General features: G+C 38.2%; 1 protein-coding gene across 12 annotated transcripts in view; it reads right to left on the reverse strand.

Annotated features, from left to right (window-relative positions):
* Positions 1 to 15,372, reverse strand: part of MAPK10 (mitogen-activated protein kinase 10) — a 142,902-nt gene that overhangs the window by 61,995 nt on the left and 65,535 nt on the right. For 11 of the 12 annotated variants that reach the window (XM_064416784.1, XM_064416789.1, XM_064416783.1 and 8 more), the window contains 2 exons: positions 14,338 to 14,409; positions 4,720 to 4,889 (listed from right to left, as the gene is read on the reverse strand). In XM_064416784.1, the coding sequence (XP_064272854.1) occupies positions 4,720 to 4,889; positions 14,338 to 14,403 (236 nt within the window). In that variant the 5' untranslated portion in view covers positions 14,404 to 14,409. Of the gene's footprint in view, positions 1 to 4,719; positions 4,890 to 14,310; positions 14,410 to 15,372 lie in introns of those variants that run through there. The other variant, XM_064416792.1, reaches the window with a different exon arrangement.

The following is a 15,372-nucleotide window of genomic DNA, read 5'->3' on the forward strand; positions in this document are numbered from 1 at the left end:
GAAAACATCAAGAAGGTATGAAACCTTTGTGAAAAGGAAACAACAGTATGGAACTTTTGCAATAATATAATGACAACAGAACTATACCAGTTTATACATGCACAATGTTGATCTCTATCAGGGAATGCAGTATTTCAGTTCAGTGACACAAAGAAATCTAAAAGAGTATTGCTGGGATAGCAGGACCATGATGGAGAAAAATATTCAAGTTGCAAAACATGAGCACACCAGTGTCCAGCTAAACAATACAAATACAATTGTGTATTAGCTGTAAGACACTGATATGACCATGATTCTTTGTGTTTTTCCCACTGCACTACAGCAAAAGTATGAGCTTGGAATTGATTATGGTCAGAAGCATCAACTGCTCTTTTCCATGGCTTTTACCATTATTCCCTTTACAATATCCCTTGAGATCCCTACACCCAGCCCAGGAGTCAATGGTGCTATGCAAAACCAGAATTGAAGGATAATCACTGTACAGAAGAGATCAAGTGTTTCTGCACCTTGTAGTGGACAATACCTGTCACATTTCTCCTCCAGCCTTTGAACACTGGGGAGTAGTTGAGTCACCATTCCTGCAGGTATTGAAAAAGATGTGCAGCTGTGGCACCTGGGGACATGGTTTAGTGATGGACAGTGCTGGGGGAATGGTTGGATTCAGTGATCTTCAGGGTTTTTTCCAACCTAAATGATTCTGTGGTGCTGTGGATACTTTAGGGAAAGAATCAGCAGATTTATAAGCTACAACAAGCACCACCATCACCACAGGCTGATCTGAAATAACTCTGTACTCCATAAGATTCAACCACCACATTGCAATTAAATCAGCAAAGGAGAACCTATGGCAATATTAGGCAACACAACAAGCTATTCATTGTCTTTCTGGCTCTACCTATTACAGGGAACACTTAAAGATTTTTATCTCCTTTAGGTTCAGGCTCAAAAGTATTATCAAACCACTAATTCAAAGAAAGATATCTGCAGCACATTTCCCAATTTACTACTTCAGGAATATATTTACAGTCTCCTCTATATCTGCAGATGAGGTGTCTTTCTAAATTTATAATGCATTCACTGAAAAGCTCTCATAAAAGCATAATTTGTGCTCCCATATCCTCCACTCAAACATTACTCACACAGAAACTTCCTGCATCAAGACAGAATAAAGCCCTTCCCAGCCAACCCCTCCAGTCCAGCTGACACAGCATTAGACCACAACTCAACATCGTGCAGTATGAAAGCTTGTGCTCACTTTTAAGAAAAGACCGAGATAAAAGATTTCAGCTGAAAGGCATCATCAGTCTCATTTATTTGATGTTCACCCAGACAACTTTGTTTTCAAAGCTTTCTCCTGATAATACACACAGGCATAGCCACCATGTGGTCATAAAACAGGCCAAATGTCTTCTGTAAGATACTGCTAAGATTTTAATTACTTGTGTCCTCAAGCCTGTAAGTGATGCCTTCCCTATCTGCCTCAGAAACCTGGACTTCACCCTTGCTTCAATTGTAAATTCAAAAACTGTCAGAAGCCCTTCAAATTGCTTTTGAAATATTTCTGTACAACCCCATTTTTCTAGACATCACAGACAGTATCAAAAATATCACAGGCAACATAAAAATGATGGCTTGCAAACCAGAGCAGAAAACCCACAGATCAATTACCTTGCTTCCAGGCAAAAAGCATTCATCTAAAACATAAAGAAACACCCAATCCAACATCAGCATATTTCTGTTGATTTTATGGAACATGAGAATTCCTCTCCATCCACCATCATCCACCATGCACAAACCCAAGCTGAAAATGACCTGTCACTCTTTCTCAGCCCCTTGCAAAATGAGGTAGGTGTCAACTCCCTTCTAACATTGCAGAGAGGTATCAGCTACTTCTTCTCTCAGCAGTGTAATGGCACATATCTAATTAAACTCAGAAAACTGTTTGCTAAAATCATTTTGTGAACACAGTTAACACAAAACCAATTGAAAGAGCCCAAAGATTAATTTCCGAAGATCCTGTACGTACTATGTCTGTATAAATACCATTTCCTTACTGGGTTCATAATTATTTCACATGAGCACAATTATAACAATCACACCATATGGTTTTGTCTTTTTCACATATTCACTAAATTATCATCTCATGAAGATTTAATATTTTTAATGCTTCCATATAAAGAAAATAATTTTTTCTTTGATGTAATTTTTAGCACAATCCAGTGAAACCAAGTTCCTACTTTTTTCATAACCACATTTCCTGCTTCCTGTGCCTGCTTCTGTTCCACGACATAAATTGTTTTCCACTGGCATTTTCTTGCGTATCTTGAAACCTGTTCACAGAACTGTAGGGGAAAGGTTTCAGTATTCTGTGGCTTTGCCTAGGAACCCAGAAACACCTTGCAGAGCCTGAAAAACATCAGTCCTTCCCTCCTAAAAGGAGTTAGCATTCAGCAGCCATGCTCCATCACTCCATAAAACCAAGTGTCACTATGCACCAAACTGTCTCCAGTAGCTGGGCAGCCAGTTATTCCATTCAATAAGAGGTAGTATCCTTACCTACAGTTATCCTGAAGGAAAATCCAGAAACTGTCCATGCTCTGAGAAGACTGAGCCTAAACCCCTCTGTGCCATCCTACCTGTGCCTACCCTTGGCAGAGGGAACAATCAGAAATCACCCATTTTAGGCCTCTACACTTCTAATTCTGGCAGCAAGGGACAGAATTGCATCCCACATCTGTGACACTTGAGCAAGCCATCGAGTATAAACAGAGCCACTGGATCTGAAAGAAAGCCATGACCTAGGTTTTCCCCACTATTTTAATAGAGGTACTCCTCGTGCCTATTCTTTGCAAAGGAGCAAGACAAGCAGGGCAAATTACCTCCTTTTATACATCAAAGCATGCTGTGGTGCATAAATAGGCAGGTTTTCAGTATTTTATTTTTACTTTAATCAGCTTTTTCTATATGTAACTCTATTTCCATCAAAATACTTCTAAACAGAGTAAGCTTCTACAATAGAAACTTATTCAAATCAAGTTTACTGTGTAAACTTATTGTTAATATTAGCTAAGGAGAAACTTACACAACTGAAGATGTTTCTCATCATGTGTTGCTTTCTCTTAGCTAAACTACAAATATTTAGCTCCCAGTTGTCTTTTCATTAATCACTTCACCATTGATTCTTCACGCTTTGCTGATGGATGGTTGATTGTTTTTCTGGTAAATTCTGCCTTACAACAGGCAGTTACCAGGCAACACAAACTAAGAAAAAAATGCTCATTATCTTCCCATCTATCCTGTAATACTTCTGTAACTCTATCATCAAAAAAGGCCTTTTATGGCCTCTCCCTGCTACTCACCATTCCAGGGGATTTGTGTTAACTTTCACTTGAACTTGTTTGTTTCCTGATTTGATTTTCTTTCCTAAGAAATTCTTAGATTTTGCTGTCAACTCTTAGTATGAAAGTAACATTCACAGGATGCTTTTGATTTTATTTAGCTTAATTTCTCTATTTTTTGCTGCTCACAATTGTTCATTACAGCAATTCAGTTGCAGAGAGGTTCAACAAAAACTGATTTTCCTCTGAAACAAATAGAGAATAGAAAGGAGGAAGAAAAACCATCTTTGCTTTCTGTGGAATTGAACAAATAGTGCAAAATTATTTTCAGTAGTACTGAACCCAAAATATGCCTCTTTCCTAAAGCTGATTTAAACACAATCTTGAGTTCTTTTGTGTTTAAGGTAAAGAATATGGTAATTGGTCATTTATGTCAATCTTTGGACTTGCATGGTCTCAAAGTACACTAAACACTGTAAGTGATGGACTGAGACATTAGGATGTGCTGTCAGTGCTGTTACACTGACAATCATGGTGCCAATGCCAACAGTCCATCAAAAAACATTTGCCACTGGATTAAAGGAACCTCTTTCTTTATCACTGCCTCCACCTGCAAAGTAACACACATTACATCAAATTCTGAAAAAAAAAAACAGTGACAGAGGTGACAGATGGAGTTGAGACTTCACCTCTGAACAAGTTTTAGATAAAAGATTGTTATAGCTACCCAAATGCCTCATAATTAAACAGGTAACAAATGCCTGCACAGAGACATTTAAATACAAGCCACAGAAATTTAAAAGCCATGTCTAAAATTGCAGAGGCAAAACCCACCCAGGATTCCACAACTTTTGAACACAAAAAATTCAAATTGCATTGTTTAGGAGAGCTACTGAATTAATCTTTTGTTCACATTATTCACATCACTGAAACATCACTTTTAAGAAATAGAGGAAACATTAGCAGTTGCCTCGATTTGAAAGGCTTCCACCCTGAATATTTGAGAATGCTATGGGATGTGACAAGTTTCTGTATTGCTCTCAGTGACTTTTACTGTACAAATACTAAAATTACGGGTTTTACTTGGGATATTATTTGCACTGCCTCTGGAAACAGTGCCTCAGTTGTCAATTATGATAAGATCTCTCTCCTGCTTTCTTGCTAGTTCCATTTTGCTGTGTGGAGAAACAAACCCAGTGCTATCACTCTCACCAGCCGGGGAATTTATTAGCAAACCACTGGGCTCCTTCTGCCTCAGGATGTCTGTTGCCTGACTGCTATTTATGCAATTTTAGACAAGGGCTGTGGCTGGCAAACTGTGAGGAGATGCAAAATGCCAATTCTGTTTCAAGGCATCATAATAGAAAGTGCTGATACTCACCAAACTATTCCCTGAGCCCCAGAGCCAATAGGTTTCAAGTTCTGGTAGCGTTTGAGGACTGTGAAGGTCGAGTCACCTACTTCCACGCTGTAGAACTGGTTGTCAACTTTGCTTTTGCTCATGTTGTAATGTTTGGCAATATACGACACATCCACTTGTTTCCCAAATCCCTGTCGTACAGAAGAAGGGAAGGGGAGAGGGGTTGGTAAAAACAGAGAAACCAAGGCTGATAAAGCATTAGCGTACTGATAAAGCACTATCAGCCTAATTTTTCAATATAAATTCTTGTAATTTTCAGCTAATTTTTCATAAAGACTGTATCAAATCTTCTTTCATGCAGGAAGTCACCATAAAAAGGCACTGATTAAGGAAAACCAGTGAATTCTCCAGCTGATGTTTGTGACACAGTTACTGCCAGCTACTGGTCTCTGCTTGCCATCACTCCTGCCTCATGACTACTGGATTATGTGCTCCTGCTGACTCTGCCCTCGTTTGTTTTGCAATTAATTTAAAATAAGATGACTTTCATCAGTGTGGAAGTGGGAGAAGAGACACATGAATCAGGCTCTTCATTATGGATCAGACAAGCAAATGTATTCCCATGAGTGCTAAAACTTTCCCTGAGCAGGTGATAAATGCCTTGAGAACCTTTCCACAGGGGTTGCAAAAGAAACAGAGCAGTTAATGAGACAAGCTGTGACCCAACATGGCTCAGTATCATGGAGATAAACTCAGAAGCTCCAGAGGTCTTCAAGAGTTCTGGGTTCCTAAGGATAGGAGGGAGACTTGCTCTCATGACCTAAAAAATGCAGCAAACACCAATTTTCATGGTACAAAACCAAGCACTGTAGCTAGGACTGCACAGCAGTGCTCCTCCCCAAAACTGTAAAATTAAAAACCAATAATTTTTACAAGACTTAAAAATCCCTCCCTCAAATTTGTAAAATTACCATGCAGCAATTTACATTATAACCTCTTTATGACTACTGCTGAGCTCAGCTCCCTACGGAGCAAATTTATAGTAATTTGAGATAAAAATCAGAATTAAGTGCTTGTAATTAGGGATTCTATAGTACATGATTCTGAGCACAGGATGAAAAAGCTCAACATATTACCACAGATCTGCCCTAAAACAGTTGACAGTTCAGTTATGGAAGTTAAGACATGCCCAAATGCCTTCCATAAAGCAAAACCAAAAAATAGCTATGCCTCCATCTATGCTTTTTTTTTTTTCAGTGCTCCCAAACACAGCTTATACATTTTCTTATTTGCTCTATTATAAATTTCTTTCCCCCAGAAAATTTGAATAATCAAAAGCATTATGTGTTTATGGACTACTAAGTTGAAATTTGATGGACCTGGGAAACAAGTAAAGTTGCCTTTGATTACATTACTCATTCAATTAAAAAGGACATCATTCCAGTGTTCCAAAAATCTGGCCATTAAACACAGATTGCTGACCTTGCAAAGATCTTGGATTTTAAGGGTTGCTTTGGAAAAATTATTATTATTTTTCTTTTCATTATCTGACTGGAAGGTCCTTTGGGATTGGACAGCATCATCCTAACACCTCATTTAGAGACTTCAAAACATTTTAATAAATACAGCTCTTCATTCAAACACAAAGTCTCATCTCAGAAAACCAAGTGGTAACTTTACATTAACTTGTTCATCAAACATTGTGAGGGGGAGAGCAGGAGAGGCCTGCTCTAGCAAAGAAAGGGAGACATTTATAGACACTGACACAGTGCTAAATTGAAGCTTCCAGAGAGTGAGATGATTGCAGAAGAGGTTTGAATTTTTCCCATTGGAAGACAAACAGGCTGAATCTGATTCACACTGTGTAGCCTTAGTCTTAAAACTTCTTCCATTCTGTGAAGAGAGATGCATAAATTGGCTATTCAGCTCAGGTATTCATACCAGACCTGAAATTGGGAGGTTTTTTCAGGTTTTTTTAATAACATGCTCCCGATTGACAGGAATTTCACAGCTCCCTCTGGCTAGACAAGCACATTTGGAGCATGTTTTTCCTGATGTCATTATCAGAACAATGCAGGACATATTCAGCCATTAACACCCATTACTCTGAAACCAATGTTTATGTATAAAGTGTCAGCATAAAAATTGCATTCCTGAGTGAGCCTGACTCATATCCAGCTCCTCTGGAAGTACAGACAGAGTGAATTTTTTAAACAAATTGGATGACTGCGTTAAGGCTTGGATGAGCCAGGCCTGCCACAACTTGTTTGTGTCCTCACTCCCAAGCTACCTGACAGCTCCTTGTGTGGCATGGAGCTACATGGGAGCACATATTTTATCACTCTATGTCTAGAATAAAAATGACTTGCTTTTAAGTTAGCCTGACCGTGTGAACTACTAGCCTCGGGAAACTCAAGTTGCGCACAGCGGGGTTGCTGAACTGCTGTTGGTTCTTTTAAATCCAGAAATGTCTTAAAAAATCAATTAAAACAGCTGAGAAGAACCACTCTGCAGTACCTCAGTTATATGGGTAATTAACATATCCAATTGCTTCAGTCAACAGCAATTAAAGTTGTGGACCCAGAAGACCACAACTGATAAGAAAATGCAAATGTCCTGATGAGCAGCTCTCCTCTGCACAGCACATACCACTCCTATGACACTCTGCTCCTAAGAGTGTGTTAGAGGGAAAGCTAAAGACTGTTTTATTTTTCATGGAATAATTTTTTCTTTTTAGATTAGTATACTTTTCCCTACTTAAAAATTTGTGTCCCATAAGGTCTTTGATAGAAAGCAAACACCAAGCATTAATTGTAAAATTCAAGGCAGGCTGATTTAGTTTGAAGTTTACTTCAAGCAGAATGCCTCCTCTGAGCGACAAGAATTTCAGGTTTGTGGACAGGCCAAGGTCTAAGTTGCCTCCTTGCTCTAAACCCTAAAAAACTAAAAAACTGTTAAAAAACTACAAAAAAGCCGCCTACTCTATATTTTCCAATTTTTACCAAAGCCTAAACAAGGAAAACAAAAGCATAGTAAGGTCATTAATGCCCAATGCACTGCTTGCTTTCATAACAACAGGAGATTAATGACAGAACTATCCTTGTCATGATGCTGACTTAAACCAAATCCCCAAGTCAATGAATTAACAGCATTATTGGATTAATCACATTTGATCAGATCCCCAAGCCAAGCTGACACATAATCAAGAACCGTCTCTGGTTGATTCAACAGCCTCTTCCTATCGAGGACAAGGAAATGGCAGTTTTGTTTCACTCCAAAATTAGGATAAAAAAATCTATTCCGTTTAGCAAGGAAATTCATACTCTTTACAGAGCATGTCAACGTTAGTTTCAAACCCTGATTAAAAAGTTCTTCTCCCAGTCTTCAAATTCACATATCTCATCTTGAAGAAGCCTACACACTACATTTTGCTCTTCTGTTACATTCTCAATGCTCATTTAAACCCCTTCCAGAAACCTTGGAGTTGTTACAGATATTGATATTCCCCCCGATGCCCTTCTGTACACCACTGAGATATTTCAGATTCAGGTTTCACTGCACAATGCTTACAAGTCCTGTACAGGCAGATTAAGTTAAAGCTTTGATTATGTGGCATCAGAAAGGAACCCAGGGCTAGGAATTTCCAGTATATACCCTTCTGCAGATGCACCTAACCATAAACTCCTTTCTAATGTGATTAAGGCTAACATCATAAGAAACCAGAAATTAGAATTTCATTAAGAAATAGATGGGGGAAGGAAGTTTATAAATACACATTGCAATCAGGATATAACAGTAAAAATATATAGGTCTCATATAGTAAAGTGAATTCCAATGAGTTAATATATTTTCAGGTGAACTTCAAATTAACTTGGGCAAACTACAATGCTGAGGCCCCAGAACAACAGTAAACATTGAAGCTGTGAAACTTCGACAAAACACATTTAAGTTTCTCAGACCTCTGTGTAAGATGAAGGATTATTCCTCAGAGACAAAGTGTGCATGGAAATGCCATTTGTTCTCAGTTTCCATAAACATTTGGACAATGAAATTACATAACTTCAACACTGAGAGGAACTTAGCTTTCATTTTATATGTACAAAAATGCATGAACCATTACTTTCTCCTTTCAGTATCTAATTGAAAACTTCTAATGCACACACACACATTCCCCAATGCCATTCTCTTTCCTCCATACTGAGAAGTTTAAGAGTAAGAGAAGTGAAAGTTTCTCAGCCCTGAAAAACTAACTATCCTTGTTAGTTCACTTGAGCACGTAGCTATATTTGCAATGATGTTTGCTTAGTAACCTGACAAGTGAGAAAGAGAAAAGAAAATAAACTGTCAAGACTCAAGCAAGACTGAGATTAAGGAAAAAGATGTTCTCACCATTGCTAATTGCTTAGAGAGCCTGTATTTTGCTTTCAAAGGACAAGTATTTAAAAATTCAGTGGAAGTAAAATAATTTACTGCCTCACACAGAGCTACAAACTATATTCTTTTCCTTTCTTCGAGAGTACAGAGAGCAAGAGAGTTAAAAAGCCCAACAGAAATAAAATTATGTTATTTTCTATATTGTAAGGTGAATTGCTTCCTGATATCCCATTTTATTTTCCTATTTCTATCCTACAAAATAACTCTACTTATCATATTTTACTGACAGACCTTTGTTTCTGAACACCATTGCTTCTATTATTGACGAGCCTAAAATACAGCAATGTCTTGCAGCTCAACATCTCATACATTTCAGCTTTTATAAATACAAACCACACTAGCAGCAATTTAAGGCAAATTGCTCTCCCCTGCACCTCCAAGACGGCGAGCACTGTCACAGATTCTGCTGGCAGCATCAGCAGAGGGGAAACTTTACCTCAGTATTCTTATCCTTCCCTCTCTGTCCACAGAAATCCTGGCAGGAACACCTGTTCGAGGGTGCCGTGATGCAAGGCTACTGAAATAATTTAAAGCCCTCCATGTGTGTGTAAATGCAGGTGAGTGAAAGAATCATGTGGAAGACTGAGAGGCTGACTCCCAGTTTGCAGAGATTGGCAGGATGACGCAGAGAGGATGCTGTGAGCCAGACACCATGATGGGTCCCAGCAGCCCCCACATCTGCACCCAGCCTCAGACAGAGCCTGGACCACAGCACATTCCAGAGTGGATGCCTTTGGATCCCTCCGGATACAAAAGGATATCTTAAAGCTACAATTTAACCTTGAAAGTCAAATGCTGAGGCTGTACAGACTGACATTCATGAGTCTGGTAAAACCCTCAGGCTTCTGGCCAGCTCTGCAAACGTGCACCGAGGCAAGCCCTGCTCACCTGGGTGCATCTGCTCAGCCAGCAGCACTATGAACCTGGGTGCATCTGCTCAGCCAGCAGCACTATGAATTTAATGGCTGTCCTCCCACTTGCACAGCTCTAATTCTCACAGAAGCTTCAAGTGCCAGAATTCTGGCATGAACATGAATTTGCTGAGCCCTCTGCTTTGAATTTCATGGTCACAGGTTTTGCTGTGTAAATTTGAAAGGCCACAAAAGCTATCACCTGGGAAATACAGATCTTTGCAAAGAAAGATCTACTATATTGTGTATTCTGTATGTGACATATTTATGGCAGAAATTTTATCTTTTTTTTTCTCTCCGTAAAGCCAGACTTCTCACTTCTTCTGGCTCTCCCTGAGCTCAAAAGTTCATAAACAGTGATCCAGTCTTCTACACAGAGTTTCATCTTGTGTGTGTGTGGCTGGATGTAATATTACAGATCTTGGTCTTACCAGCCACGTCATACCACAGTTCTCCATTCTTCCACCTCATTGTCCTCCTGTGAGGCTTGTATTAGTCACCCTGTCTTCCTGATTTTAGTGTGTTTTTAGTGGGACTTAAAAGCTAATTTCTGGCCTTCTTTTAATCTCTCTCCAGCTGCCTTGCCCGCCAGACTGGGGCTTTCTGCACTTAGCCTTTCAAGTAGACAACAGACAACCTCTGCAAACAACTCAGCCTTGATTGATCAGTGATTGATCTTTTTACATTTGCTTTATTCACTCTATTTCAACGCACCATATTAAACCTTTTATTAAATGTAATACAATGTTTCTAAGTGCTGGTTGGGTGTGGTTTTTTTCTGTTATGTTGGGTGTTTTTTAAACAGTGTTTTTTATTTATTTGCTTAAACACTCTGTTTAAACCTCTTCTGAGATACTGAAAACCTATCAGCTTACCTAGCTCTTACCTAGTTCTGATTACACACAAAGCAGCAAGTCTGCCTTCTTTTCCATTGTATCTACTCAAAACACAAAGCAAAGCACTATTTACTTATTCTTCTCTTGTCCTCCATGTGTTCACTGAGCTCTTGGTACTTTTTATTCCTTCCTTACAGGCACCAAATTTTCATAGCTCATTTGTAACTCTGGTGTCATGTATTGCTCAGAAGTCGCTGTGTCCCAGAAGCATGGCCTTCATTGCAGGCCAGATTCCTACAGATGAGTAGTCTGTGAGTATCTGCACAAGAAAACACTACTTCAAATGACTCCTCATCCCCCTGATGCCTGAAGGGCTCAATGCTGACACACAGGTGACATCCAGCCCTGGTCATCACACCAAAGGAGGTTGAAAGGACTGATCAAGAAACACTGAAAGGAAATGTTCCTTGAGACTGAGGATTCTGTATGGAGGGGAACTAAATCAGTGATGCAAATGCAAAATGTAGCCAAAGATACAGGAGAGAAAGTGTATTTCTCAATAGAACTATATAATTACAGTATATGATGTGAAGTCAACAGCTAATGAAAGGATTCTCTCTGTTACAAATAAAGACAGTATGGAGCTAAGTAATCACACCTTTAGCTAGAAATAGACAGCTCTTGACCTCATGAAGTATCATTTTATTCATAAAGATCTAATATATGAATTATTGATAACTTTTGAATACCGGCTAATCTCCCCTTGAATAGAAGGCATAATCACAGGACACACTACATTTAGAACTGTATTCTAAATAAAGGTACCCTATATACCTACAGCTTAGGGACCAGGCAAATTCTGACAGGATACACATGTCTTCATATTGATTAAAAATATACTGAAAGATTAAATGGACAAAAATATGGATGAAGAAGTCAGTATTCTTTTGGAATTATTAGATATTGTTAGATATTAGTATTAAAATGTAATGTCCTATTCTACTCATTATACACTACTCTGCATTACTTTGTGCTACAATAACAATGTGTAGGGTCCTACAGATAAAAGCTTGTTGGTGATACCAGCCTTACAGAAGTCTAATGAAATTCTACAGGCCTTCTTGTCCTACTTTTGTATTATGATAGAAAAGCAGATGTCCTCTTCCTCAGCCTTAAAAAAGGTGTCTGTTTCAGAACATGAATTGGCTGCCCATGTCCAGTAATTCCAGACCTGGGTGTTTTCACACTGCAAACAGGGTGAAGGGGTGAGGAGGTACATATTTACCCTACTTATGCTACTAAGTGCTTCTCAGGAAGAGCCATTCTTTTTTCTCCTTAAGCTGGAAATCTTTAAAATTCTATTCCTGCTGAATTAGCATTTCATTGTACAAAACTAGCATGCTCATTGACATAAGCTCTATGTCAAAGATAAGAGCCTGTAATTATGTATATGTCACTTTCCTTCAGAGCACATAAAGTTATGCTTTTAGGCCACAAATATATATCAGGAAAAAAAAAATAAACCCCCCAGTACTAAAAATAATCAGGGTTCTCTTAAATTTTGGAGCTTTAAGAAAGGCACTTCAGCACAAACACTTTGGAGAAAGTCTGCAGTGAGGCATAAATTTCAAATGGAAGCAGGAATAAGAATGGAATAAACAATTTTACCACCTGGACACTATTCCTCGTCTCCAAATAAAGATCTGGATGCTTGGACCAAGGACAGAGATATATGCCCCATCCCACTCTAAACAATACAAATGAACAGCATCCAAGACAGGTCTTAATGCAACCAGACACTTAATTTAGAGACTGTTCTTGCACATAGTTACAGCTGTTATTTGGATCAGGGCCTATCTTTATGGGGAGAATAAATTAACATGAAGCTTAAAGCAGATTTTATCCTCAAGAGAATCGATCTGAAGGTCTGAAGACCTTGAAAAGGTGTCTGTGTGGCAAGTGCTTGAAGGATGGAATTCTGTTCCCTACAATGCCAGGATAGTATCTTTTTGTATGTATTTAGTGGATGATGCCATTATGGGTGCCAGCTGCAGCCATCAAATAGGAATGAATCTCACTCAGTGATAAAAATGCATCCAAAATGGTCTAAGTAAAAAGGAGAGGAGAGCTATGCAAAAAACCTCTATTCTGCACAGTGAAACTATTTTTTTATCAATAACACTTTTCTCATACAATCTAAGAAAAAAAAAAATTTGCAATTTCTGCAATTTTTTTGAAGCAAACTCTGTCAAAACATTACAAAAATACTACATCTGACAAAGTTGTCAGTGGAAGAATTAAGCCAGTTAAACACACGCACATGAAGAACAGGCAATAAAATAGAAAAGACAGTTAAGCACATTATCAAACTGAATAGCCAAGACCCATCCCAGAGCTGATGATTCCTAAGTCCAGATTCAACCTTCTCAGCAGAATTAATATTTAATGTCCCTGAGTTAAAAAACATAAAGCAAACTTTCTAACACCTGTCACTGTCTCATGTTAAATGCTTGCACACAAGCAATAGCCAATTCCTTTTTTACAATTGTGCTTTTAATTTGACTCCACTTGTAATATAGAAGAACAAAAATAGTGTTTATCACAAATTAATTTCTAAGACTGCATCATTGTTTTCAGCCTCAAAAAGTGAAAAATGTCCCTAATACCTCTCCAGTTAGTTAGATTACTGATGATCCATCTCACAAAAAAACCCTTAAAACTACGAAGAGACGGAATTCAAGAACAAACACTGTTCAGAAGTGAGCAGAAAAAGTATCTTTCATTCACAAGGGAAAATTATACACACAGATTTGCGACTAAATATGTTAACTAAATTAACCAAGAAAACCAGAAGCTGGATAAATCAAAAAGCTTTTTCTTTGCATCAAAGATTTAGTTTCAGCTTTGTGGGCTCCCATACATTGTGACCAAACCATTTCAAGGGTGATGTAGAAATACAGAATTGGCTTTAGTGCACCCTCATGGCTGCAAGACCTCAATAGCACACAGTGTTCAGTGGGAGACAAGGCAAAGACCACCATTTTAATTACATTTCCTTCACTTCCAGTATATGTAAACAGAAAATTAGTCACAACAATGTAAAAGGCTCTCTCTGAGAAGAACAGAGACTAAGATAAAATAGTTTTAATTTGCAGTTTTTCTGTTTGAATACTCTGCCATTATTTTTCACTTAAAAAACTCAGAATATTAACTAAGAGTTTATCAAAACAAAATAAAAATCATTAAGACCAAATTACAAAATAAACTTGAGGGCAAATAGTAAAGCAATTTTTTTGTGATACATTTCTCTTTCTTTTGTATTTATTCTCATTTTTATAACCAGTTACTTGCAGTAAGCTGCTGAAACTCATTTCTATTTTTCTCTAATTATAGCATGTATTTCAAAAATGAAGTACAAGTATATACTGTACCTTGTTTTACCTGTAAGGAACACACACCTGACAAAAGGCAATCTTCACATCCAGAGTAGGTTCACCACAATAATACAAGAAATGGCGGCTCATAAATACCTGCAATTAAAGAAAAGTAGACATAGAATTCTTGTCTGGCTGCTGATGCGCAAGTATATTGCAGCTCTAGCTTCACTTGGATTATAAAACCAACCTGATTTGTTACCCAGCTTGTCAAAACGAGAAATGGTGTAACACTGAACTGTAAAAAAGCTTTAAATTCTGTCCAATGTCTGTCAAGGTTATGGCCCCAAATATGACTTGGTTACATCTGGAAAGCTTTACAGTAACTGGTGCCATTAATTCAAAGTTTATCATGTCACTTGCATATTCCTACACCACAAACAACAAAATCAGGTCAATAACGTTCTAAAGAATGTGGGAATAGGAGACATTATTATGGGGAGGAAAAAAAATGTCCTAAGTTGACAAATATTAGAAAAGTTATAGAAATGGAAAGACTAGCTACATCACTGTGTAAATTCACCCACTTCATGAGCATCCCATGTAGTTCTGGTTCTGGTCTTAACATTTTACCACTAGAAAAGCTACAGAAAAGGGCAGTAAGAAGGGTCCAAAGCACAAAGTGATTCCTTACACAAAACAATTGCACGAACTGGAGATTTTTTTTTTTTGCTAGAAAAGGACTGTCTGAGCAGAAATATGCTGGAGATACATAAAATGAGTGGCATATTGAAAAATGAAAAGGAAAACACCCTTCCATTTTTTTTTTTCAAATTAAAAAAGGCATCAAGTTATGTTATCAGCATTAGAATCAACAACAGGAAATGATTCTTCATACACTGTTTCATCACAGTGAAACTCTCAGTCTCATGTTGCTGTGGAAGCCAGAAGTCAGCATAAGCACTAATATGATTAGGCAAATTCACATAAGAAGAAATCTGCTGAAGGCTCCTAACCTCGAAAATATCACCCCTGACTCAAGACACCCCTGAGTCACAGTCTGCCAGTCCATGCTCAGCCTATTTCTGGGTTTCCCAGTCAGCTGATACTGGCCCAGGG

The sequence above is a fragment of the Passer domesticus genome, chromosome 4 (assembly GCF_036417665.1).
Source record: "Passer domesticus isolate bPasDom1 chromosome 4, bPasDom1.hap1, whole genome shotgun sequence".
Taxonomy (NCBI): Eukaryota; Metazoa; Chordata; class Aves; order Passeriformes; family Passeridae; genus Passer; species Passer domesticus.